The sequence below is a fragment of the Diadema setosum genome, chromosome 8 (assembly GCF_964275005.1).
Source record: "Diadema setosum chromosome 8, eeDiaSeto1, whole genome shotgun sequence".
Lineage (NCBI taxonomy): Eukaryota > Metazoa > Echinodermata > Echinoidea > Diadematoida > Diadematidae > Diadema > Diadema setosum.
The window spans coordinates 34,589,884-34,616,860 of NC_092692.1; the positions used below are offsets into that span (position 1 = coordinate 34,589,884).

The window sequence follows — 26,977 nt, forward strand, 5'->3', positions numbered from 1 at the left end:
TATACCGTTGATTTTTGTTCATTTTTCTCCCGTGGTAAAATTTAGTTGTTACCTACGAATACATTTTTCAACATGCTCACAAATTAGATTGAATTCATTAATACAATACGAATTAAGTGTATAAAGTTACTCACATGTGCCCTTCAGACAAAAACATATGCCATTAAAAAGTAGATAGAACTGTAAAATCAAGAGATAACAAAAGGGATGAAAAGTGCCATTTGGTAATAAAAATAGCGTTACCTACGAATACATTTTAAAATGTTGTAGTTTGAAAGTGCTGGTCAAATAAGAAAATACTGAGAGGGAATATGTAAGACCATTCCCTCCTGATATTTGGAAAGTTTCATTGTAATTGCGTCACAGATTTTTAAGATAATGCAACATATTATGTGTATTCGTAGGTAATTTTACATGTCAGAGATGTTACCTACGAATACAAGATTACAACCATTTACTTAATGACCAATTCAGCACATTTTTCGGAACCGTATGTCACAATTATTTTACGACATGTGTTCAGAAGACTATGGGTGTTTTGTTTAACATTGCTTTTGATTGTTATTGTACTTAAACCAAAGTTGAACTACGATATGTGGATATCACAAATTTGTCAATCGATTAAAAAAGAGAGGCACAAAAGTATCTTTAACGCAACTCACCCACTTATAAAAAATTGTTGGCTCTATTAGTGTATTTATAGTGATTTATCATATAAAGACACCCCTTAATTATAGTTATGGATATCAAATTTAATGCAAAGTGCTCATTTTAATGAATAAGCTCCCCAATTATTCAGATAGTAATGTTGCATACGTAGGTAACAAATGTATTCGTAAGTAACGTAGTGACCATCATTTTCACTCCTTATTGATGGCTGTTTGCCCAAATCTCATATATTTGAATTTAATGAGTGACAATGGATGTTGGGCTTCTTCACAGTAGCAAAGACATAAAGAAAAATGAATACAATAATAAAAAAATATGGTGATTTAATATGAGTATAATAAAAATATAATCCTTTCATAATTAATACTTTTCTAATTGATGATTTGAAGATAATGAATAAGAAAATCGTTTCGCGTGAATGTAAATGTGTAGAGCCTACATATGAAAAAGCGATCAAAAATAAAACTTTAATATTTTCATTCGATATAATTTGACTAACTTTCGATTTTCAGTGTATAGAATATTCAATACAATTTTGATTCCTTTTTTGGGGGTGGGGGTTGGTTGCTGAGGAAGCATGTCAAAATCAATGTTACACACTCAAACACACCCACACACGTACATTCTTATGACAACGTACACACGCAATCACAAGTACATATTGGCCCCCGTTTAATTAATAGCAATTATTTAGAAGATATATGGAAAATAAAAATCCAGGTGTACATTTCTAAACTAAAATGCTTGTATTCGTAGGTAACATTGAAAATTACCAGTTTTACTTCCAAAGGTTCCAACTTTATTTTTAGTCGAGATTAGTGATGGCAAACTCTCTCCGTATATGCTCAATATGTCTACTTTGAGCAAGCAAAACTAGAGAAATGTCGAACCATTTTGAAATTTGGAAGTCAAAAACCTCATTTGTACACTTTTCGTTGGAATCGACCATATATATATATATATATAATATAATAATATATATATATATATATATATATATAATATAATAATATATATATATAATAATAATAATACATATATATATATATATATATATATAATATAATAATATATATATATATATATATATATATATATATATAATATATATGTATATAAATTATCTTTGAAAGCAAACCACAACTGATCTCTTCCCATAACACTGAATAGAATGTATTAATTTCCTCGCAAAATATCTCCCTTAATGTGCATTAGAATCATATGACACAGCAAACAACTGCATCTACTCTTCTTAATGACCATTTGCATAGCTTTATATTTACAATGGCCTGCTTTCCAACAGAGAACTAATCATTTGATGAATTTCGACAACATAATACAATACAGAGTAGATCAGCTCATGCACCACACAGGATTGCGAAAGTGAACCGAAGCTGACAGTACATGTACTGTAATCATATTTGATGGCATTGAGAAAAGATTTCAAGTTACATAAGTAACCAGATTTTGTCGTTGTTCCATAACACTTGCAGTAGCATCAACACTAGCACCAAAACGTTCAAGTTACATTGTTTACAATAGTTATGGACAGTGTCTTGAACTGAAGGTCTCACTTTAAAATGTAGAAAAACAACCCTGTTTAGATCTAAAACCCCCTCATTTTGACCATCCTGGCATGAAATTAAGTGAAATGAATTTAAGTTAACGAACCATGTCGACTTGTTTTTTTGATCATTCTGTAGTGATCCGTAACCGTATCCAATTACCTTGACACAGAACATGAAGAAAGGTTACGTTTTCACATGACTACACTGCCATTATCTCAAGATATTATATGCTGACAACACGTGAAGGCTGGTAAGTATACAGGTGCCCTACTGAGTAGATTCTCATGCATGTACACATACTTGTGCTTAAATCATAGTAAGTTGTGTTAAACTTCGGTTAAAAGAGAAAAGCCTAAATGACATGAATACTTTTAGAATTATACTTCGTTTTGTCCACTGTTCATTCGAATAGCTACTTTTGACATACAATGTACAGGTAAGAGATAAGAAATCTTTTAAAAAATATTTCGTAAGGAGTTCGAAGGTAGTATGCCTCATGGTCTACCAACCTTTCAACTCTCGAGATAGTCGATCTGTACTGTAGTTCGTCATTTTATAGACAAAATGTACTTCAAAATACATGTAGACTGATTGCTATTTCTGGAAGTGTGTACCAAAATCTGATGAACCAGTATGCATTAAGAGCAAATGAGAATGGAAGAAATACGTTTCTACAACCAAAAAAAAAAAGGAAAGGAGAATTTAACTAATTTCTTCCTAGTCAAATAGACAGCAAGATGATTCATGTCATTCATCAATTTTCTCTTATGAAAATCATAGAATACCTAAAGGTATCAGTCAAGAAAAAAATAATTTGAGAATGATATGAAATTTCTAACTTTCTGATACCAGTATGACTCACGAAACGAAAAGAGCAAGGTTTGAAGTTTCACCCATGTAATTCAGACTCACATGATAAACATTACTTTTACTTCTCATTCTTAGAAAATGTATACAACGTGTATTATTATAATTATGCATCACATGCACTTGCTCAATGAAGCCGTCTAATGAGAAAATTTGATGAGTTTCTGTTGCTGGTGCAAATTTTGATTTCTGTTTCATCCGGCAAAAATTACAATACAGTTTAACCCTAATCAGGCTGGGCTTTTTTGGCTATGCTATATCTGTGTGTGTGGGGGGGGGGGGGGGAGTTGGATTCCGCCTTCAGATCTCGCCTATGGAACGCGTGATCGCGCCGAAAATCGGCACACGCGACGCCCGGGACGTATACTATCAAAATGTATGGTTGCTTTCCCCGAAATTTTTTTTTAATTATATCAATTAATTATTGTAATTTATGCATAAAAATCAGTTTTGGGCTCTAAATCACATATTAACGCTCTAATTTAGCTAGTTTCTTTTTAAAAATGTTTCTAATATCATTCTCCTGAGACATAGGATAAAAAAGATCTGTATCGAAATTAATTTCTTCTGTATTTGATTGTTTTTTGAATTTCTTATGTATTTCCCTGTTTTTCGACCTTCTGTTTTTGTTTGTTTTTTGGCCAAAATTTGTCGCATACATTTTTCGAAGCTTTATCAGGCTAAAATAAATTAATTTCGTCCATTCTAAGTCAAGATATGAATTTTTATGTGAATTAATTGAAAAAAAAAACACAATTTGCATTGGATTTGTACACAAAATCACGTTTTCGAGCAATTTTGGTGTTGACAAATTTTTTTCGAACGGGCGTCGCGTCAAAACGGTACGCGCGGGCGCAACAACTTTGGTCTCAAAAGTTGCGCGATACACATGTCTTTGGAACTGTTTCCTCGTGGTTCTGGGCCCCGTTGCTAGAAACTTTGCGTTTAAACGCAACTTGCAACTGATTGACACTGGCCAATCAAAATCATTGTTGCCTGCATATCTTCTTAATAGGGCAGACCCTGAGCCAATCAGAATGGTCGTTTCAAAATTAGCAATTATTTGCAATTGATTGCAACTTTCTTGCAACGGGGCCCTGAGCGGTCATTCCAAACTTAGCACAATAAGATTACACAACAATATCATGTACATACCACATTCACATTGCATTTTATTAGTTCGTTAATCAACTGTAAGACAAGAAGTCTCCAATGGTCATTGTCTTCCGGGCTCTTCCAATGACACTATTTCTGACGAAGTCTTTGATGTCTGTCCATGTTCTATGTTTTAGTACCTCTTCCTTGTTTATGCAATCTTGACATTCCCGTTTTCCGGGAATGACCCCAACAGCGAGATTTACTGAAAGATGCCTAGCTATCGCCGCTCGTTCGGCTGGAGTCCACTTCCTTTTCTGACGACGAGGGATTCTCCTTTTACGACTCTTCGCTGTGCATTATAAAAAAAAAATAACCAAAAGGTTCTTTTTAGTATAGCTTGTAGGCCTATTCCCATTTGTCATTTTCCCGTAATGTTAATTTACTTGTAACAAATGCATGTAAACAAATCCTAATTGTAGGAGGTACCTCAAATAGTTCCATTAAATATCTCAAAGATCATCTTCATGGATAAGTAGGGCAGGGTAACTTCAAACAACTAAAGACACTGAACACCAAAACTCTCCATGGCTGTTCAAGTGATACATTGTGAGTTTTGCTTACACCTTACAAAAAGGCACTTCTGGATCAGCTTCTAATTAATCCGAAAAGAACTGGTACAATTTTTGAGCACAACAGTGAAAATTTGGTCAAAACCCGATAAAGACATGAGGCAAGTTACAAAACCAATAAGTTTTGCCAAAATTTTGCCATACGTTCTTGAACAGTTGAAACTGTATACAGTATCTTTGCAAACGAATGAGCTAATAATGTATTAATTGTAATATATAGGTTGTTATTAGAATGAGCATCATTTTTAGAGTATATAGTAGGCATACAGATTCGAATATAGTATAGTTGTGCATACACGTACGAATCATATTTTAATAATCAAAATATAACTTCCTGGCGGACCGAAAAATGTTATATTCCATTCCGTACCAGTCAATATCTGTATAATAATACACAATGTACCTTGTACTTGAGGCTCTCCATCACTGGCTTCTATGCCAACATGTTCTGCATGTGAGTCACTGGGTTCATCATTCACATTTTCAACCCATAGACAAAGTTCAGTGGTGTCGTCTGGCTCCGGTACTTGGTCATCGATTTCTGAAGCGCACTCTGTCAAAATAATGATGGAACAAAAGCCTGGAATATTATCAACTGATTTGACACAAAGCCATTACGTGAAGTATCATCGAACACAATGGGATATGCTACAGTGAGTCCCGACAAGCGAAATAGCAAATTAATTTTCAAGTATTTCGCAAACAACAATGCTTAAAGAATCAATCTAAACAGATTATCCACGGTTGTCTGGAAAGATTATGACTGGATCATGGAACCTAGTTAATGTCTTTAGTTTAAAAGTTTAGTTCCTCTTTGTTTCTGCAAAAGAAAAACAATAATGAAGAATTCAGCTGCTAATGCGATCTATAAACAGAACGACTTAAAGAAGTACTTTAATTCATTTTCGGGTGCAAAAAAAAAATCTGAAGAAGTAATAAATCTGAATGACTTCCTTTAGAAAGATTTAATATTCTTGATATTTCACAAACCTTCATCATCCTGTAGCTCTATTTCTTCTACTGACTTTCCACGAATTGCATCTGGTGGCGTCCCCAAGCTTCCATCCATTGCCAAGAGCAGCTTAGACAGTTTAGCAACTTGGATAGTTGGGTCTGGCAGCCGACAAGACTCCCTGAGAACGCGAACATCGTGGCCGAGGTAGTTTGCTAAAATGTCCAGTTCATCGCCACTTAAGCTCATTATCTGCGACATTGTTGCTACATGCTTTCTGAGTCTTCTTGACCGCAGTTGGCGTGGTTGCTCAGCTCCGCCTTGCTCTGACAGTTCTCGCAGTGCATCGCGGCCGCTGATGTGTGACCTGCAACCAGGTACGGCAAATACGTACGGATTTCCTGTGCAATCCATCACTTCTCGGCACTTCACCAGAGCATCAATTGACAACTTCATCTTGTCGGTCATCATGAAAGGTATAGACCTTGCTCCCCCCACGCCAGTTACATCAACTCGCCACACACTTCTCATCAAGTTTTGTTCCCAGGACTGAAGAGACAGCAAGTCTTCGAATATGAGTGGCGACCCCTTTTCGGCCCTGGCATAATCCTGCAGTTTGATTTTTGCAACTTCCCCTCGTCTGCGCCGGTTGAAAAGAATCAAGAGGGTGAGGACGACTTTACCTAGTTCTTTCCAAACTTCCTCTCGTTCAGATCCATTGCATGAATCGAGTTGAGCTCTCAGTTCATCACTCCTGCAATTCACGTATCTGGCCATCTCGATAACGTCGCTAGTGAGAGGAATCAGTTTTGGCTTGCACCTGTCTGGATTGTTGAAGGATCGTAGGGCTTGCGAGGAAATTTCTGGCCATTTGTTTTCGTACAGAGTAACGAAGGATCTTGCTCTTTCTTCCATCTGCTTGTCACCCTCCATGAGACCAGAGTTGACAGTCAGCAACGCCGCTTTCTTCAGTGAGTAACCGAGCTTCAACGCTAAACTCGGCTTGTTGTACAAGTTCCTGTCAGGATGAAATCCAGAAAGACGTTGGACTGCTCTAACAACGCTCATGAACTCCACAGGGTCTATCATCGAAGACAGCGTCGCAGAGTGTTCACCAGTTGTCTCTCGATATGTTAGAAGCAGTCTAGCCATCAATCTCAGTTCGTGTCTAATTCGGCAGTGTTTTTCTTTATTATGCCCAAGTTTCAAGGTCCATACCCTGCCAAGTTCATTAAGCAGGTTATCATTTCTGATGCACAACGAGATCCCATCACATGGTAGACCATGTATCACCTCGTCATACGTTCTCTCTATATGCGGCGTTGGTTTCAGCATTTGGCCGTCCGCTACTGTTGGGTTGCTTTTTCCCATTTTACAGGCATGTCTCCACATTTCTGACTTAGAATACCAACCAAGGCAAGAGACACATGGCTGGAACAATTCGTGATCGACATCATGATCCGGGCGATAAACAGGGACAATCACACCTTTGCCGTCCTTAAGCACCCTGCAATTATGTAGGTGGTTCCCAGTTTTTCTAATCTTGGCAAGCAGTTGTCGTCGTTCATTCTGATCTGTTGTAGCTAAGTATTTTGCAATCAGTGGTTCATCTTTATGTAGCGACAGATGGGATCCGATATGTTTCTTTCCTTCATTGCAAACCATACAATACGCTACCCTGTAACTCTTCCTTCCTTCTTTATTGTCAGTTTTCATGACTGTTATTTTCCCGTGATTTCCTCGTTCTGCTTGCGACATCTCTTCGTCTGTGCTTTTGTCGCATGATGCCTGGACATTAGTATTACTTACACTTTCCAGTGTTTGCTCTTCAGTCGTATTCTGTTTTCTCAACCCTTCATCCATTTCCTCAGCTGCAGTTTGAGAAACATGGGATGACTCGCTTACACTGTTAGCAGAATTTTGTTTCTCTTTGCCTTTTACCGCCTCGTCATACGTTCTATCTTCATACGTCGTTGGTTTCAGCCTTCCGCCGTCTACTCCTTCGGCATTCCTTTCTCCTATTTGACACGCATGTTTCCACAAATCTGATTTAGAATACCAACCCAGGCAAGAATTGCACGGCTGGAACAATTTGTGATCGGCATCACAATTCGGGCAATAAACGGGGACAACCACACCTTTGCCTTCCTTAAGCACTCTGCAATTATGTAGGTGATTCCCAGTGTTTCTAATCTGGCTAAGCAGCTGTAGTCGTTCACTCTGATCTGTTGTAGCTAAGTATTTTGCAATCAGTGGTTCATCTTTATGTTGCAGCAGATGGGTTCTGAGATCTTTCTTTGCTTCATTGCAAACCATACAATACGCTACCCTGTCACACTCCCTTCCTCCTTTATTGTCAGTTTTCATGACTGTTACTTTCCTGTGATTTCCTCGTTCTGCTTGCGACATCTCTTCGTTTGTGCTTTTGTCACATGACGCCTGGACATTAGTATTACTTACCCTTTCCAGTGTTTGCTCTTCAGTCGTTTTCTGTTTTCTCAACCCTTCATCCATTTCCTCAGCTGCATTTTGAGAAACAGGGGATGACTCGCTTACACTGTTTGCAGAATTTGGTTTCTCTTTGCCTTTTACCACCTCGTCATACATTCTATCTTCATATGTCGTTGGTTTCAGCCTTCCGCCGTCCACTCCTTCGGCGTTCCTTTTTCCTATTTTACATGCATGTTTCCACAAGTCTGATTTAGAATACCAACCCAGGCAAGAATTGCACGGCTGGAACAACCTGTGATCGACATCACGATCCGGGCGATAAACGGGGACAATCACACCTTTGCCTTCCTTAAGCACCCTGCAATTATGTAGGTGGTTCCCAGTGTGTCTAATCAGGCAAAGCAGCTGTAGTCTTTCACTCTTATCTGTTGTAGCTAAGTATTTTGCAATTAGTGGTTCATATTTATGTTGCGGGAGATGGGCTCTGAGATCTTTCTTTGCTTCATTGCAAACCATACAATACGCTACCTTGTCAAACTTCCTTCCTCCTTTATTGTCAGTTTTCATGACTGTTATTTTCCCATGATTTCCTCGTTCTGCTTGCGACATCTCTTCGTCTGTGCTTTCGTTGCATGATGCCTTGCTTACTCTCTTCAGGTACATTTCTTTCTCTTTGCCTTCTATCGATGTGATCACCTCGTTATAGATTTTCTCTTCACATGGCATTGGATTCCGCATTCGACCGTCCGCTCCTTCGGCGCTCCTTTCTATTTTACACGCATGTTTCCACAAATCTGATTTTTTATCATACCAACCCAGGCAAGAGTTGCATGGCTGGAACCATATGTGATTGGCATCATGATTCGGGCGATTAACGGGGACAATTACACCTTCGCCTTCCTTAAGCACCCTGCAATTATGTAGGTGGTTCCCAGTGTTTCTAATCAGGCAAAGCAGCTGTAGTCTTTCACTCTGATCTGTTGTAGCTAAGTATTTTGCAATCAGTGGTTCATCTTTATGTTGCAGCAGATGGGTTCTGAGTTCTTTCTTTGCTTCATTGCAAACCATACAATACGCTCCCTTGTCATACTTTCTTCCATCTTTATTGTCAGTTCTCATGACTGTTATTTTCCTGTGATTTCCTTGTGCTTCTTGTGATGTTTCGTCGTCAGTGCTTTTGTGGCATGATACCTGGACATGAACGTTTCTTCCACTTTCCTGTGGTTTCTCTTCGGTCGTTTTCTTTTTACTCACTTGTTCTTCTGTTTTCTCAGCTGTATTTCCGGAAAAATGTGACGACTTGTTTACTCTGCTCAGGTACATGTCCTTTCCTTCGGTATCATCGTTTTGCATGCTTCTTTCCTGTTTTGCATCTATAGGATTATTTCCTTTCTTTTGCCGATTGTTTACTTCACTTGGTCGATTGTTTTCATCTACGTCTTCGGCGTTCATTTCAGTAACAGTTGTGCCTCCAGCAGGTGTCTTGATCACTTCATTCTGACCATCTGTAGCAATTTGGACTGCATCAAGTTCATGATCAGATTCATACCAAGAGTAATCTGAAGTATCTTCGCTGTGGTTGGGTTCATCTTCATCGGACTCGTCACTGTAGGAACTTCTATCAGCGATGGGCGGTAACACTGTAAGAGAAACGAAAGGATGTCTTGCATACGATGTATGAGCGGACATATTGGGATATTTTTATGACCACCATTCGATCAAGATGGTGGGTCCAAAAAGCATAATAATGCAAAAGGTCCAAATAGTAGCATTTAGATGCTAATGTGAGTTCAGAATATAAACAACTCCAGAAATAGAAAGTTTGGACGGCAGAGTTTATGACCGTTAAGTTTCAAATTAATTTACTATATCATAGTGATAATTTGGTAATTGGTCATTTGATGAAAGTATGTCCTGCAGGAAGGCTTGTTTCATGCAAACAACATATCTTTATTTCATGTACATTAGTGCTGGCAATGCTTTACTGCAGCAGGACAAATCAAAACACTATATGCCTTGGCTGGGATAGTACATGTAATCAAGGGTCTTCATGGCTTTATTTAATGTTGACACTGCAGGGAACAAATAACCAAGGGCAGAGGGACAGAATTACACTTTAAGACTAACCAAGCCTGTAGACTGTTTTTATAGATATTTTTGAAATTCATTCTTATTCTACAAGCCAGGTGACTTCCCAATATCTCAAAAAACAACACATTTTTAATGTTCTTGGTTGGTATGATGTTTTGATGGAGATTGGTGATTGGCGAGATGGCAGATTGGACTCCTATCTTGAAAATTTCAACAATACTGCAGTTTTGCTAGTATAACTTAAGACCTATTAGAATCCATGTAAAGTAAATGATATAGCTACAGAAGCATAATTACAAAGCGATGTAAGGCAGGATCAATTATACGTGGGGAGGGGGAGGGTATTTGAGAGCTGAGATGCCCCCCCCCCCCCCGACAATTTTAATTGCATGTATAATAATGTCCCTGTATAAATTATTGTTTCCTTAATATTTAATCCTAGCTTCAAAACATGATGTATTTATACAGTGCACTCCCGGTATAACGAACACGGTTATAACGAAATTCCGGTTACAACGAAATAAAATTTAGGGCCGCAACATTATCAATTCTATGTATTTTTATTGTTTATTCATTCGGATATAACGAAATTTCGTTATAACGAAAGAAAACTGCCGGTCCCGAGGACTTCGTTATAACGGGAGTCCACTGTACTACGTTTAGAAAAAATACTTGTTGTGGGAATATACCTTCTCCAACCCCCCCCCCCCCGCTTCTCTCTTTCCTTTTCTCAGCTAGCTCATTCTCTTGAAGCCCTTTTGAAATATAGTTCCTAATAACAGGAGAATTTACCTTTAACCCTAAAAAGACTTGGGTATTTTGGTAGCTGGAAAGACTGGGGGAGGGGCCTAAAGCCCCCCCCCTTGAGATCTCGACCGTGGATCGCGCGAAAATTTGCACAATGGTAGTGTGCGATGTAATCTACAAGATCACGTAATTAGATTTTTCAAAATAGTCTTCTTTTATTTTATATCAATCAATTATACTAATTTATGCAAAAATCAGACTTTTTGCTATAAATCAGTAAATAAAGTTCCAAAAGTGCAAATTTTTGGTCCAAATACTGTTTATGGCATTCTTAGCAAATGCACTTGAAAAAAATTCAGTATCAAAGTTAATTTCTTATGTATTTTATTGTTTTATGAATTTCTTATGTATTTCCTTGTTTTTTGACCTTTTGTTTTTGTCTTTTTTTCAACAAAATTTTATGTCAGACGTTTTTGAAGAACAATACTGCTAAAACAAATTGATTTCAGCCATTGAGAGTAAAAATAAGCATATTTATATGAACCATGTGAAAAATATCAATTTGCATTCACTTTGTACACAAAATCACATTTTGGAGCCATTTTCAGTCCGATGTGCACGTACAAAAAGTTACATAACATCAGAACCATACCCCCGGGCGTCACAAATTTGGTGCCAAAATGTGCGGGAAACTCAAAAGAAAAAAAGCCATAGAGCGTCGCGGTGAAAGCAATGCGTGTTGCCGAGTAATCGCACAAAATGTCGAGGGGGGGGGGGGCCTTTTAGGGCCCCCCTCCCAGTCTTTTTAGGGTTAAAGGGATCGTACAGTTTTGGTTGAGACATAATTTCAGGTTTCCAGCATTTTTTTTTCTTATGAAATATGAAAGAGCATGTAATTCCATTAGGAATTCAATGTTTATTTCTTGAAAATTGGTTTTGAAATGGCTGAGATATCCAAAAAAAAGAGCGATTCTAATAAAGTGTGGGACCCACACTTTATTACGGTCGCTTTGTTTTACTTTGTTTTTGGATGTTTCATTCATTCCAAACCCGATTTTCATCAAATAAACTTTGAACTCCTCTTAAAAAGGTATGCTCTGTACTATATCATAAGTGTTTTCTTGGTATCTCACAAAAAAATTAAAAGCCCAATTCTCATATCCACCAATACTGTACCATCCCTTTAAAACATCTAGTCAGGATGAAGTAAAAACACATTTCACTATGCATATTTTGAAAAAAAGTTCCTTATTTGATGAGAGTGGGATTATACCACCTTGCACATGTCCTCCATACCATGCATGAAATCCTTCCTGAAATGTGAAATGATTTCACGAAATTCTGCCTTAAGAACACATATTCAGCATGCTTAGGGACATTCATTAAGGAGTATTTTCAATAAGTTCCTTAACCCTGCTCCCACTCCCAGCTTGGTTGCTTTGCTCAATCGCTTTAATATCCTACAATTATGCCCTAAAATCCTGACTACAATGCTTAATAATTCTGCTAAATTCTACTGTAAGTTTTAACCTTGCTCAGAAAAATTTGCCAGACACATTTTCAAACAGTCGCTAACGATTAAAGGGATTCCTCCCCCCCCCCCCACCCCCATCTCTCTTTTGCCCATATTCCCCCAAAGTACATTGCAGGCCTTCAAGTAAACTAAAAGACCTACAAATTCTTTTGGAGAAATTGACATATGTTCTTGTTGTTTTTTTCTGCAAGCACTGTAAATATTCTCCACACAATTACTGTTTCCTTCCCTATCTCCCTCTAGGTCCTTACACTCTGAGATGATTGTCCTTTGAATATAATTGTAGTTCTCTAATATTAAAAAAGCATTTTGTATTCACAATCAATCACTCACTATCACTGCTAGCACCACGTATGTCAAGTTCATCGTTGTTATTCTCCTCTGCTGTACTGGTTTCTTCAGCTTTGTTTGCCGTCTTTGTCCCTCTGACTTCCACCTGTGGACTGGCACCAATTTCTCCAACGGCAGGACTGTCTTTCTCCATTGCTGCATTTCCCACACCGACTACCTCTGCTTCACCAACTTCCATGTCTCCAGTGACTTCTGCATCACTTGTATTGTTAGGTTCATTAACCTCTGTCAAGCGCTCTGACATCACATCAGCATCTGCAATACGACAAATTTGATACATTTTATGTAGTTTGATTTAAAAACAAACACACAAACAAACACACAAACAAACAAACATAAAGGGGAGATCAATTCTTCTTACGCATCCATGCAATTTCAGTAGCTGAAGACCCTGCTTTGCTACTTGTGAATTGAGAGTTACTGCACGCCATCCTCTTGAGTACACGCAAGTTTACAAGAGTGGACCTCTTGTTATAAATCTGGCTTTTATTCTTTTGCAACACATTTTTTTGGTGGAAATATCATAGGACTGTTTAGAGGCCTACAATTTAGATGCTGTTGGGAGATACATTCAACTATACACATACTTGACAAGATATGGATGGGACTCCTTCTTTGTGAATACTGTGATTATGATAATACACTGGACACAATTAAGCACTCACTCAGTGATTTCAGAAGATAGAAATCACTATCTCCAAATAGAACTTGAAACTCCTCCGGGTCTCCAGCCTCATTCTCATCTCCTGCTCCTTGGTAAGTTTTGCGCTCTTTCCACTTTACTGAGAAGTTCAACTCCTAGAAAGGAAAAAAAATCCAAAATCAGAGTTTTTTGCAATTTTTTTTTAATTGTAAAAACCTTTACAACTGCAACTGATTCAGCTTTACATGTGCAATTTCATATGACATTTTCTTTTTTAGTGTTTTTTTTAAAATAAAATATACAACTCTAACCTGGATCACCTAACCATGACAGAGTATTCCACATTCCAAAAAGAGATATATATAGATATGGCTGTGTGTGTAATATAAATATACATATAACAAATATGTACAGTAGTATGGCCTATTAGAGTAGGCCAAAGATTATTAGTGTACATGTGTTTGTCTATGTTACACCCAGTACAAATGTAGACTACTTATTACTTTATTCAATATTAATGAACAGGGATGAAATTTCATTAAAAAAAACACCATTGATCACAATACTTGCCTCATCTTCACTTTTGTGTGTTCTTTTCCTCATTGCTCGAGGGCAGTCCATGTTCATTGTCCACAGTTTGGTTGGACGATTAGGGGCCTAATATTCCTGAGAACAGATTAAAGGGATGGTACAGTATTGGTGGAGATGAAAATTGGGCTTTTAACTTTTTGTGAGATACCAAGAAAACACTTATGATATAGTACAAAGCATACCATTTTAAGAGGAATTCAAAATTCATTTGATGAAAATCGGGTTTGGAATGACTGAAACATCAAAAAACAAAGTAAAACAAAGTGATTGTAATAAAGTGTGGGTCCCACACTTTATTAGAATTGCTCTTTTTTGGATATCTCAGCCACTTCAAAACCAATTTTCATCAAATAAACGTTGAATTCCTCATAGAATTACATGCTCTTTCATATTTCATAAGACGTTTCTCATTATCTCACCAAAAAATGTTGGAAACCTGAAATTAGATCTCAATCAAAACTATACGATCCCTTTAAGACGGAAAGCAATAATATGCAGTACAACAAACAGTACAATAATTACACGAGGGTATCATACTATCTACACAACCAAGGAATCCATTTTTGTACATACTTTACCGAACACAACAGGGGAAATCATGATTTATTTATTTGACGAAGACAATGCAACTACAGTTGTATTAAAACTTTACAACGATTACTACACAAAATTTCACATATAGGTCTACCTGCCGCTCTGGGCTGAAATAAGAAGGGCTTCTGTCTACTCCTTTTCAATCAGGAATAGTACTAAATTACACTTACTACAGTACAGCTCCATGCTAAAAATAGGGGCAAACTGAAGTTTATGGCAATTGTTGTTGCTGTTGTTTCTTTTGTTATCAACGGGAGACTGGAGGTGTGTGGTGTGATGTGAGCAGGGCTGAATACCGTAAAACGAGGTGAATGGGGACGGCGAGGTGAATAGGGACAAAACCGATAAAAGTTTTTGAATGTGCATGTTTCATATTTGCTTGAACTTTTTTCCTTAATTTTACAACAGGATGGAAGGACCATCCAACAGTGCCCAGAAAGTGGTCCTCCTGATGTGATTTTTTTTTTTTTCAAAGGGTACAGTTTACTACAGGAGGTCCTAATAAAAAGTTTTCAAAAAATCACACAAAAAAAAAATCAGGGCGGTCAAAACTTTTCTGCTCCTGTGGCCATTGATTAATGAAATTCGCTGAAAATGTTCATGAATCTAGCCTATTAGGTCCTACAACACACCTTTAAATTTGAAATAATTATTCCAACAGGAAATAATGACAGCACATTTTTTCTTCTCTTGGGCAAAAAAATCAGTTAGACTGGGGTAAATAGGGACACCATGGTGTCGTTTGATTTGCCCTTTAAATTTTCTGTATGATTAACTATAATGTCATAAATTGCTCTCAAATGTTGTTATGTCCAGCTATTTCCAAAAGTGTGAATTTTTATTGTAAATCTCCTGACAAAAGAGCAATAAGATCTTTGGATATGTGGCTTCACTTTTGTAGTATGTACTATAAATAGTACAGATGAGAGTGAACTTGGGAAGGAAAGGTCTAGTAGGAACACCGGCCCTACCCACCCTCTTGGGAATTTTTCTCACTGCCTAAGACAGGCTAGGACTTTTCCACTTGTATTTCATGACCCTTTTCTCTGTCTTCTGCATGTTTTAATGCCAATAACACATCCTCTGTTTGGGTAAGACCCATACTATAGGTGCCATCTTATAACTGCTGTAAGAACTCCAAAAATATCCCCGACATCATAAGAGTCAAGTTTTCAACTGAATTTAGAGTGTATGAATAAGATTGTACATCATGATTTGCCACTTGAAGAAGAAGTGGGTTAATATTTGAGTGCAATTCAATGGATTGGTAAAGTTTTGACTAACTTTTCAATCTTAACCTTTGACCTGATTGGTCACTTTTTTTATATATATCACTGAGGCTGTAGTTTGTTCAACAACGTTACTTGTGTAGACCCTCTACTACTAGAGTAACTATGGCAGTAAGCGGCCGTGCAGCCTTTCGCGGCAGGTACAGCATACACGGTAATATACCGCTAAACACAGCACTGCATTGTTACATACATGCACACTAGACATATATTATAAAATGGGTTCAAGAATGTAGCCAATAGGAAGCGCTGAAATGAGTCACGTGTGCTTTGGTTATTCTAGTCCCATTGCACTGCGTGTTAAATCCTATTGCCGATCGTCTGTGCGCGGGGCGGCTCCTTTGAATTGCATGCATACGCGCTGTCAATCCTGTAAACAACTTCTAACTACTAATTTTCGGGCTGCCGGCCGGCCGGCCTTTCTTCCCTTGTGCATAACATGTGTGGCGTACGTATACTCTTATACGTACAGTACAGTAGACCAAGCGTTGTGGGACCGGACGCGTACATGGAGTCACTTTGAAGGGCAATACGGAGATATCACCATTTCTTTTCAAGAAACCATAACCATGATAACTGTTGACAATTTCAATTCAATTTTTCAATTCAATGTTTTATTTCATTTTTCGACAAGAACATATAAACATCACTTCTTTTTTTTTGTAACAGAAAATCAGGTGCGTAAAACTAAATGTAAGATGAAAAGAATATACAATGATATTTGTAGCACCTTGCAATAATTACACATTATCATAAAACACAAGTGATTTGAAGTAAGTAAACATTGTGGATAATTCGAAAAATTGAGGGACCCACTAAAAAGACAAGTCTTGTAGGATGTGGGCCCCTCAGACGAAAAACATCAATTAGAAGTAAAGAGAAGGTCTGGAAGCCCACTGTATAGAGACAGATCAACAAAACAGACACATGTACACATGTTAAAAAAAAACAAAAACATGAAACGGGACTGAAAAGGAGTAACAGTACAACAGATAGTTGACTACGAGATGAGACAAAACTAACATAACAGTACGAGAACAGAACGGAACAAACAAAACAAACAAAAACGTTTAGCATAAACAGCGATCTCGTCGGAAGTATGTCGAGGGAGAGAGAGAGAGAGGGGGGGGGGGGAGAGTGACGCGAGAAAGAACAATGTAGGCCTACTAGAGATATAATCGAAGAAATATCCTAGCTTTATTACAATAGGACGCTGTTTAATAATAAGAGAATACACGTAGCAATCAATAGGTGGTTCTTTTCTTAGATAAAGGGTTACAACAGCTGGTTAATTTAAATCAGTAGAATTGTAAGATTGCAGTAGAACAAATTTCAGTTTCCTTTTAAATGAATATATAGAGGGGGCATTTCTAATATCGGAATGCAATGAATTCCAATAACTTGGGCCGGTATAAACAAATGTGTTCTTGGCTAAAATGGTACGAAGAAGAGGTAAATGATATTCATTAGAACGTCGAGTCGGATATTCATGAAATGACTGATTTTTTAGGAACATGGAATGAAAAATATCAGGAAGAGAGTTATCATTATACATATACATAAATTGTCCTCAATTAAATAAAAACAAATCTCTGATTTTTAATAGCTTATTAGAAGCAAACAATACATCTGTATGAGAACGTATGGGAGAATAACAAATGATGCGGAGAGCTTTCTTTTGTAAAAGGAACACTCTATCCAACAAATTTTGGTGGGTGTTGCCCCAAACTAACACTCCGTAATTAAGGTAGGGCAATATCAATGACGAGTATAACATAAATAATGATTTTTGTGGGAAACACAATTTTAGTCTATAAATTAATGACGCCTATATTACGAGAGATAATATTACAAATATAATCAATATGCAATTTCCAAGAAAGTTTGTCATCTACAATAATACCAAGAAATTTGAAATGTGAAACTCTCTCTAAATGTGTATCGTCCAAAACTATGTCTGCATTTAAAGTGCTAGCGGTATTACTAAAAAACATATATTTCGTTTTATGAACATTCAACGAGAGCTTATTAGCTCTAACCCAATTTGTTACTTTTTTCAATTCACTGTTAACTTTTCGAACAAGAACATCAATATCACTGTGAGAATAAAATACATTAGTATCATCAGCGAAATGAATAAAAGAAAGAGTGTCAGATACTTGACAAAAATCATTGATATAAATAATGAATAGCAATGGCCCTAACAGACTTCCCTGAGGAACCCCACATTTGACTTCTCTAGTCAATGACTTATCACTTTTAATTGTAACAAACTGTCTTCTATTAAATAGATAACTCTTGAACCACTCCAAGGCCTTCCCACGTATTCCATAATGTGATAACTTGTAAAGTAAGATATCGTGATTAATTGTATCGAAGGCCTTGGAGAAGTCCAAGAAAATACTAATGAAATGGGAATGGTCATCAATTGTATGAGCTACTTTTTCAACGAAACTTAAGAGAGCATGAGTAGTACTGTGCTTCTCACGAAAACCAAACTGAGAATTAGTAAAAATTTTATGCTGTTTCAAAAAATTAATCATTCTCTTATGAATGAGTTTTTCCAGGACCTTAGACAGAGAAGATAATAATAAAATTGGACGATAATTATTGATTTCAAGTTTATCGCCGTTTTTGAATATTGGGATAACTTTTGCCAATTTCATTTTATCGGGAAACACACCGTGAGACATTGACAAATTAAATATATGAGCAAGCGGATCAGCAACCGAGGATACAACACTTTTCAAAATAACATTATCAATCTCATCATAACCAGAACTTCGGTTGTTCTTTAATGAAGATACCATATCAATTATCTCATATCTATTAGTAGGAGTAAAAAAAATAGAGTTGGGATTATACTGACCTAAGAATTCAGTAAAATGCTGCTGTGTAACAGGGATATTTTGGGCATACGTTTCACCTATTTTTGAAAAATAAGAGTTAAAAACATTTGCAATATAAACAGAATCATGAACTAGACTTGGAATTTGTCAAGACTGACAAATTAGGTGATCCGATTTTTTTTAAATCAATGATTCGAGTTTTCACCTGAGATTAGGGACATTGGTCGTGTGATGTTTGGATTCTCATTTTGAAAAGGGAGTCAGACCTGCCATCTTGGGTACCGAATTCCGTATACACTATCAAAGATGCAGAATGAAGTATATTTGACCTTTGACCCCACTTTGCACCCCCAAGATGGCATCTGAGCAAAAAGTGGTTATTTTGTGAAATGATTCTTGTAACATGGTCTTTGCGTGTGTAAAATATGGGAAAGATAAGACATGTATTCACCAAGATACAGGAAGAAACATTTATGACCTTTGACCCTAATTTACATACCCAAGATGGTGTCTGATCAAGACAAAGTAGTTGTTATTTTATGAAATAATGTACGTAACATTAACTAAACATGTGCAAAATATGGGGTTGATAGGGGCTATTTTTCTTGCGTTATTGCAAAGAAAATTGGAAAAAGAAAGATGAAAATACATCGAAGATAACCTTTAATTCAACCACGTTTTTGGACGTGATCCCGACACTATATGAAAAACAAAGGGAACACGTACGATAGCGCAAAGTCTCATCAGCTACAACATATTAAAATCTGGGAGAAATTCACCGAAGGGTAAGTGAGCTAGTGCTCGATAAAGACAATCATGTCAATTTTCATTTCCAGAAAAACTGCACTCCCATTAATATAACACGTAAACTGGTCAAATTTGACAAGATTACTTTCAATCCAATATGTCGAGGTGATGTCGTCATCTAATCAAAATGTTGTTTGATAATAATGAAAGAGCATTTAGTAAGCTACAACATACTGAAATCTGGGTGAAAATAAGCAAAGGATAAGTGAGATACGCTCGAGTGAACTTGTAATTTGATGACGTCATATTGAAAATTTACTCTTTTTATTTTATTAAGAAATTTGATATCTTTTAATCATTTTTCCAGCATCGCCAACCCATGAAAAGACATGTACAACTTATCAGCTTTCAGAATATGTAAAAAAAAATGGGGGGTCACCGTCCATCCTGACGAGTAAAATCGGATTTAAAATTGGCGGTTTTTTGGCATTGTTGCACTGTATATCGCCATTGACGCGCGCGCGGAATTTCAACTTTGACGGGCCCGTATGACGTCATATTGAGTCGGATTGACTTGAAACTTGGTAGAAATATTCCCTGACATTTCAGGCAGGCGATAAGTGTGAAAAAACGGGAAATTTCCATTGCATATGAGCTGTGCGTGCGTATATGCGCGCGCGCGTACGCGTCCGTCCGATTTTTTCAATTTTTCAAAAAATGCTCTAAACCGTCTGAAATGTGTGCAAAAAAATTTGAGCTCGATTTGAGCATACAAATATTTCAACGCGCGCGTACGCGCACGTTTTAAGGTATAGATGAATTTTGAGAATATGAATAGAATGCGCTTGACTTGAAATATATGTGACGTAAATTTCATTGAAAAATTCCATTCCATTAATGAGATATGATTGAGAATGTGTTTTCATATAATGACGTCATAGTGACGTCACGGTCGACTGATCACTTTGATTTTAGTTCGATTGCCGTCTTTGGGAGACGATACATACATGGTATAAGTTTGAAATTGATAGGAAGAGGACTTTCTGAGCTAATCGATGCACAACTTTTGGGGAGAAATAAGAACTAGAACCGGAATTTGTCAACACTAACAAATTAGGTGATCCGATCTCTTCGAAGATCAATGATTTGAGTCCTGATCCAAATATTCATGACCATACAGGTTTCATCTGTGTTGACGGGACATTGGCCGTGTGATGTTTGGATTCTCATTTATTATACCCCTTTCATAAACTCAATAATGCGGATAATATCCGCAACATTTGGTCGTAAAATCGGAGAGGGGAAAGAATAATGCGCATTATTTCGACCCTTCTATTATCCGCATAATAGCAGCGTCGGGACGAGACTTTGAGTTTATGAACGCAAACCCAAATAATGCGGATAAATGCCGGGGTGCGGTCAAACGTCACCTGTCTTTCCCGCAGAAGGGGGGTGTGCAGTCACCATGACGATTATCCGCCTTTTTCAGGACGGGCGCTCGTAAAAATAATGCGGATTATTTTCAGAGTTTGTGAACGCATTTTTTATTGAATTGTCCGCATTATTCTTATGCGGATAATAGGAGGATGAGTTTATGAAAGGGGTATTAGAAAAGGGAGTGAGACCTGCCATCTTTGGTACCGAATTCCGTATACACTAACGGAAATACAGAATGAAGTATATTTGACCTTTGACCTCACTTTGCACACCCAAGATGGCGTCTAAGCAAAAAGTGATTATTTTCTGAAATGATTCTTGTAACATGATCTTTGCGTGTGCAAAATATGGGAAAGATAGTACATGTATTCACCAAGATACATGATGAAACATTTATGACCTTTGACCCTAATTTACATACCCAAGAGGGTGTCCGATCAAGTAGTTGTTATTTTATGAAATAATGTACGTGACATGTACTAAACATGTGCAAAATATGGGATTGATAGCCATTGTTGTTGTTCATCTATTGCACAGAAAGTAGAAATAAAGAAAAATAAAGAAAAAATTATGTTATTTTATAGATATTTGAAGGAGAAGCATAAAAAAATCAGAAAAAGATAAAGTAAGGAAAGGGAGATTAAGATTAACTAAAGAAAAAGAAGAAAAAAGTGTTTAAAAAATAAAAAAAAATACTAGAACCGGAATTTGTCAACACTGACAAATTAGGTGATCCGATCTCTTCGAAAATCAATTATTTGAGTCCTGATCCAAATATTCATAACCATACAGGTTTCATCTGTGTTGACGGGACATTGGCCGTGTGATGTTTGTGAATTCTCATTTAGAAAAGGGAGTGAGACCTGCCATCTTTGGTACCGAATTCAGTATACACTAACGGAAATACAGAATGAAGTATATTTGACCTTTGACCTCACTTTGCACACCCAAGATGGCGTGTAAGCAACAAGTGATTATTTTATGAAATGATTCTTGTAACATGGTCTTTGCGTGTGCAAAATATGGGAAAGATAGGACATGTATTCACCAAGATACAGGATGAAACATTTATGACCTTTGACCCAAATTTACATACCCAAGATGGTGTCCGATCAAGTAGTTGTTATTTTATGAAATAATGTACGTGACATGTACTAAACATGTGCAAAATATGGGATTGATAGCCATTGTTGTTGTTCATCTATTGCACAGAAAGTAGTAGAAAGAAAGAAAAATAAAGAAAAAATTATGTTATTTTATAGAAATTTGAAGGAGAAGCATAAAAAAAATCAGAAAAAGATAAAGTAAGGAAGGGGAGATTAAGATTAACTAAAGAAAAAGAAGAAAAAAGTGTTTAAAAAATTAAAAAAAAATATTGGCAGGAGCGAGCCTCGAACCAGGGACCTTAGGATTACGAGTCGGATGCGTTACGCAATTACCTATTTCATTCTCCATAGGCCCTGTGTATTAAGCAAAATGACGCTGCATCGAAGCCTCGTGCCATTTTCAACCAAGTTTTTCGACGTGATGCCGACATCGTATGAAAAAATGGAGGGCATACCTACGATAGCCCAAAATCTCAGCTACAACATACTAAAATCTGGGAGAAATTCACCGAAGCATAAGTGAGCTAGTGCTCGAAAAAGAGAGTCATGTCAATTTTCAATGCCAGAAAAACTGCTCTCCCATAGAGATAACACGTAAACTGGTCAAATTTGACAATATTACTTTCAATCCATTTTTACGAGGTGATGCCGTCCTCCAATCAAAATGTTGTAAATATATTAATGAAAGATCATTTAATAAGCTACAACATACTGAAATTTGGGTGTAAATTGGCAAAGGATAAGTGAGATACGCTCGAGTGAACTTGAAATTTGATGACGTCATTTTGAAAATTTACTTTTTTTACTTTATTAAGAAATTTGATATCTTTTGATCATTTTGCCAGCATCGCCAACCCATGAAATAACATATCCAACTCATCAGCTTTCAGAATATGTAAAGAAAATGGGGGGTCACCGTCCATCCTGACGAGTAAAATCGGATTTAAAATTGGCGTTTTTTTGGCATCGTTGCACTGTATATCGCCATTGACGCGCGCGCGGAATTTCACCTTTGACGGGCCCGTATGACGTCATATTGAGTCGGATTGACTTGAAACTTGGTAGAAATATTCCTTGACATTTTAGGCATCCGATAAGTGTAAAAAAACGGGAAATTACCATTGCATATGAGCTGTGTGTGCGAATATGTGCGCGCGCGTACGCGTCCGTCCAATTTTTTCAATTTTTCAAAAAATGCTCCAAATGGTCTGAAACGTGTGCAAAAAAAATTTGAGCTCGATTTGAGCGTACAAATATTTCAACGCGCGCGTACGCGCACGTTTTAAGAGAAAATATGAATTTTGAGAACATGAGTAGAATGCGCATAACTTGAATTATATGTGACGTAAATTTCATTGCAAAATTCCATTCCATTAATGAGATATGATTGAGAATGTGTTTTCATATAATGACGTCATAGTGACGTCACGGTCGACTGATCACTTTGATTTTAAATCGATTGCCGTCTTTGGGAGACGATACATATGTGGTATAAGTTTGAAATCGATAGGAAGAGGACTTTCTGAGCTAATCGATGGACAACTTTTTGGGAGAAATAACAAAGAATCAGTACAGATACAGAAGGTGATCCGAAGGATACTCGGATCACCTAAAAAGAAGAAGAAGAAAGAATCCGTACAAAAACAGAAGGTGATCCGAGAGGATACTCGGATCACCTAATTATTTTATCATTCATCTTTATGCTATCAATATCTGAATTTTTACTAGAAACATTCATAGCCTGTTTTAAAACCTTCCAAGTATTTTTCATATCAAACTTATATCTCAATAATAACTTAGTGTAATATTTTTTCTTTTCAAATCGTAAAATCATTGTTAAAGTATTTTTATAAGATGTATATTTATTCTTAGATAACTCATTTCTGTCCATTTTGTATTTATAATATAATCGATTTTTTCTATTAATAGAACGGAGAATAGATTTTGAAATCCACGGTAACCTAGGTATCTTTTAGTTATCCGATTTATTCTTTTGTTTAGGGATTATTTCGTCCAAATGATAATTAAAAATTTCCATAAAATTATCAAACGACAAATTAATATCATCACTGTCTGACACTCTCGACCAGTCAGTATTATCAAGGGCCGCGTCCAAACTAGCTAGCTATTCATTCGACACTCTGCGGCTACATGAAGGAAATACGGATGATTTACCAATATTAGGTGAGACTTTAAGAGTAAAATAAGTCATAATTGGAAAATGATCAGTCATATCTGAAAGAATTATAAAAGAATCGGGGAGGGGTAGAACATTGCAAAAAAAAGTTATCAATAAGGGAAGCAGAGTGATCTGTAACACGTGTAGGTTTTGAAATGAGCGGAAGAAACGAAGAAGACAAAAAAGTTTGGAGAAACTCATTTGAGATATTATCATTATCTAATTTCAATAAATCAATATTAAAATCACCGAGTAAAAAACAGTCCTAATTTCGAAGAACCAGGGATTGCTCCAACTCTGAAAGATGAATAAAAAAATCGTTGATGCTTGAGTTGGGTGGTCTGTACAATATGCCTACCACAATATTTCTATTTCCTGGAATACACATTTCGAGAAAAAGTGATTCGACAAAATCATCCATTCTAGAAATATTATCAAGAATAGTACATTCAAAAGTACGTGATACATACAACGCGACCCCTCCACCACTCCTATTTGGTCTATTATTGACAAACATATTATACCCATCGACTGCAAAAGAATTTCCAGAATTAGAAGTTAGCCAGGTTTCACTTAATCCAATGACTGAAATTTAATTTAATTTAGTTTATTTAAAAAAAAAATCTTATCAGATCTATTTAGTATTATCTAACAATATTTAGCATTAATTATACTGATTTAAGTTTGTACATTAGTTGTTTTATCCCTAACTCACAGTTTAGAACTATAGTTTGAGGAATTAAGTAAAGCTGGGTTTTTGTTTTCCGTGCAGTAATGGTAAATAATGCCTTGAACGACAACCTCGATTAATTACCGCCATCTTGAATTTTGTGTGGATACTATTTCTATCGCTAAATATTACACATTGGCAAAATTTGTGCCAAATTCCAAGCTGCTATCTCTTTTTGGAAAATACTTTCTGTTCAATCTTATCTGCCACAGAACAATCTACTAAGGATGAAATGCTACAGTAATAGCGACCAGCGTCACCTACCACTTGGCAAGAAAAGTTAGTTTGCAGGTACTTGCAAGTCACTAGACATTACCAGTATTACATCTGACCATTTAAACACATTGTATGCAAAATTTATAATGAATGAATATTATTTCTTCAAGTTTTAGGTGTTAACTTGTCAACTTGTTTTAGATGTTAACTTGTATTTCATGACCCTTTTCTCTGTCTTCTGCATGTTTTAATGCCAATAACACATCCTCTGTTTGGGTAAGACCCATACTACAGGTGCCAGCTTATAACTGCTGTAAGAACTCCAAAAATATCCCCGACATCGTAAGAGTCAAGTTTTCAACTGAATTTAGAGTGTATGAATAAGATTGTACATCATGATTTGCCACTTGAAGAAGAAGTGGGTTAATATTTGCGTGCAATTCAATGGATTGGTAAAGTTTTGACTAACTTTTCAATCTTAACCTTTGACCTGATTGGTCACTTTTTTTTTTATATATCACTGAGGCTGTAGTTTGTTCAACAACGTTACTTGTGTAGACCCTCTACTACTAGAGAAACTATGGCAGTAAGCGCCCGTGCAGCCGTTCGCGGCAGGTACAGCATACACGGTAATATACCGCTAAACACAGCACTGCACTGTTACATACATGCACACTAGACATATATTATAAAATGGGTTCAAGAATGTAGCCAATAGGAAGCGCTGAAATGAGTCACGTGTGCTTTGGTTATTCTAGTCCCATTGCACTGCGTGTTAAATCCAAAGAGGTTCTATATGTAATAGAGTAAGCGCTCACTATTCAGGGCGTACAAATGAAAACGGGGCCAATTGAACAGTGGCGCGCGCGCACGAAAGAGGTCGACTACTAGAAGCCCGAACCCGGAAGTGCCTATAGTAATACACGTAAAGTACAGCTTCGAAGATGGGGTTGGGTTGGAAAAATCATTCTAATTTTAAGGAAAATCATTATTTGTCCATATGCCTCCTGCTTTTATAAGTGAGATACATTCTCAACACAGTATACGTGTTTTGATGAAAAGAGGACTTGCTCTAATGTGTCAAATATGTGCCTTAACATGAAACCAAAATTGCCAAACAGGCATTCATGCATTCATACTACATATAAAGACTGCAGAAAGGTACAGTGTATACTCTTTGGTATGGGAGTACTGATTTCACATAATATACGTCACTTAGAAACATCAGACACACATACAACACACACTCCCACACACACACACACACACCCACAACAAACACACACACACTCACAACAAACACACACATACGCACACACACGTACACACCAAACCACATTTTTTTTCCAAATTCCAACACACATACACACACACACACACACACACACAACACACAGTGTGTTTTGTGTGTGTGTAGGAATTTGAAAAAAAAATGTGGTTTGGTGTGTGCATGTGTGTGCGTATGTGTGTGGGTGGGTGTGGGAATGTGTGTTGTATGTGTGTGGGAGTGTGTGTTGTATGTGTGTCTGATGTTTCTAAGTGACATTATTATATTATGTGAAATCAGTACTCCCATACCACAGAGCATACACTGTACCTTTCTGCAATCTTTATTATGTAGTATGAATGCATAAATGCC

General features: G+C 36.8%; 2 protein-coding genes across 3 annotated transcripts in view; both read right to left on the bottom strand.

The window, feature by feature from the left end:
• Positions 1-3,389: 3,389 nt before the first annotated feature.
• LOC140231437 (uncharacterized) overlaps positions 3,390-26,977 on the bottom strand; it is a 140,881-nt gene continuing 117,293 nt past the window's right edge. Inside the window, exons 1-3 of one of the 2 annotated variants that reach the window (XM_072311563.1) lie at positions 5,822-8,819; positions 5,235-5,384; positions 3,390-4,551 (exon numbers count right to left, since the gene is read on the bottom strand). In XM_072311563.1, coding sequence (XP_072167664.1) covers positions 4,292-4,551; positions 5,235-5,384; positions 5,822-8,801 — 3,390 coding nt within the window. In that variant the 5' untranslated portion in view covers positions 8,802-8,819 and the 3' untranslated portion in view covers positions 3,390-4,291. Of the gene's footprint in view, positions 4,552-5,234; positions 5,385-5,821; positions 8,820-26,977 lie in introns of those variants that run through there. The other variant, XM_072311564.1, reaches the window with a different exon arrangement.
• LOC140231676 (uncharacterized) overlaps positions 8,807-26,977 on the bottom strand; it is a 65,378-nt gene continuing 47,207 nt past the window's right edge. The window contains exons 2-6 of the mRNA XM_072311829.1: positions 14,171-14,266; positions 13,623-13,755; positions 12,940-13,212; positions 9,050-9,874; positions 8,807-8,856 (exon numbers count right to left, since the gene is read on the bottom strand). Coding sequence (XP_072167930.1) covers positions 8,807-8,856; positions 9,050-9,874; positions 12,940-13,212; positions 13,623-13,755; positions 14,171-14,227 — 1,338 coding nt within the window. The 5' untranslated portion in view covers positions 14,228-14,266. The remainder of the gene's footprint in view (positions 8,857-9,049; positions 9,875-12,939; positions 13,213-13,622; positions 13,756-14,170; positions 14,267-26,977) is intronic.